This window comes from Octopus bimaculoides, chromosome 26 (assembly GCF_001194135.2).
Source record: "Octopus bimaculoides isolate UCB-OBI-ISO-001 chromosome 26, ASM119413v2, whole genome shotgun sequence".
Lineage (NCBI taxonomy): Eukaryota > Metazoa > Mollusca > Cephalopoda > Octopoda > Octopodidae > Octopus > Octopus bimaculoides.
Genome location: NC_069006.1, coordinates 20,413,598 through 20,415,152, shown reverse-complemented (window position 1 = coordinate 20,415,152; position 1,555 = coordinate 20,413,598). Strand labels below are relative to the sequence as shown.

General features: G+C 37.7%; 1 protein-coding gene across 1 annotated transcript in view; it reads right to left on the bottom strand.

Moving 5' to 3' along the window:
- Positions 1-1,555, bottom strand: part of LOC106868968 (cytochrome P450 3A4) — a 16,659-nt gene that overhangs the window by 7,275 nt on the left and 7,829 nt on the right. The window contains exons 6-7 of the mRNA XM_014914450.2: positions 1,110-1,198; positions 544-692 (exon numbers count right to left, since the gene is read on the bottom strand). Coding sequence (XP_014769936.2) covers positions 544-692; positions 1,110-1,198 — 238 coding nt within the window. The remainder of the gene's footprint in view (positions 1-543; positions 693-1,109; positions 1,199-1,555) is intronic.

Genomic DNA, 1,555 nt, shown 5'->3' with positions numbered 1-1,555 from the left:
AATGGAAAAACTTTCAAAATACAAAGACCTGGAAATAGAGATAACTCGAATATGGAATCTAAAAACAGAAACAATTCCTATCATAGTAGGTGCCTTAGGTATAATAATAAAAAAATATTCAGAGAAATACATAACAAAAATACCAGGACTTACAAATATATATAACATACAGAAAATTGCACTACTGGGTACTGCACACATTCTACGCAAAACACTTTCAATACAGTAAACATAAGAGCACCACAGCAAACCACAGCACATACCCAAGGCGCACAGAGCTGCGCTCGGTAGTGAAGTGAAAGCACGTTATAAAAATAAAACTACTGAATAGTAATAATAATAATAATAATAATGATTTCAAATTTTAGCACAAAGTCAGCATTTTGCGAGAGGGGATATGTTGATTACATTGACCCCCAGTGTGCCACTGGTACTTATTTTATCGATCCCAAAGGCAAGGTCAACTTTACAAATACTGTATCTACTAAGATTCAAGCTGAGCTAAACCAAAATAATAATAAAAATAAAAGAAAACTGACTTACTGGAAATTAGTGTAATGAGTAGTTCGTTCTGTTTATTCACCACACTCAAAGCATTTTTCACTAGAGGATGACCACCCTGTTCTGAAGAATTTATCTCAACACCAAACCCCACGGCAGCGATGTTGTCCAGCGTGTATTTACTAAATGCACTAAAATACATTTAAATAAAAAATTTTTAAAATGTAGGATTTTAAAATTTAAACCAGGATTGCTGAAAGAGTCACCATCAAATGTGTTAGTAGCCATTCTTTTAATTTTTTTGTGTGTACGTGTGTTTGTTTGTGTGTGTGTGTGTGTGTGCATGTGTGTTTGTGTGTGTGTGCATGTGTGTGTGTGTGTGCGCATGTGTGTTTGTGTGTGTGTGTCTGTGTGTATAAAGGCACACAGCTTAGTAGTAACAGTGTTTCTGTAAAGTCATTTGGGTCTGAAACAAAGAAGGGACGCTCCAAGCTGGAGCATGTTATATAACAGGTTCGCATAACCAGGACCACCGATTGGTCGATGCATGCGTTGGGGGCGGGAACTAAAAGACGATAACATGAAGATTTTAGAAATTTCTTCCTTACTCTTGCACATTACATTCCTGTCCACTTTCAGAAAATTTGCTGAAAATCTTCAACAAATTTTCAGTTGGTTTCTTCATTAACATCGTCATCTGTTAAAAGAAACAACAACAACAACAACAATAAGAAATAATAATTAATGATGGTTTTTCAAATTTTTGGCACAAGGCCAGCAATATCAGAGCGCTTAAATGATACTCATTTTTATCAACCTCGAAAGAATTTGAACTGAGAATGTGTGAAGATGGATGAAATGCTGTCAGGCATCTACCGTGACGTGCTTGCAGGCTCGGGAGTGGGTGTGTGTGGGAAGAAGCTTGCTTCCCAACCATTTGGTTCCGGGTTCAGTCCCACTGCGTGACACCTTGGGCAAGTGTCTTCTATTATAGCCTCGGGGCCGACCAGAGCCTTCTGAGTGGATTTGATAGACGGAAACTGAAAGAATCCCA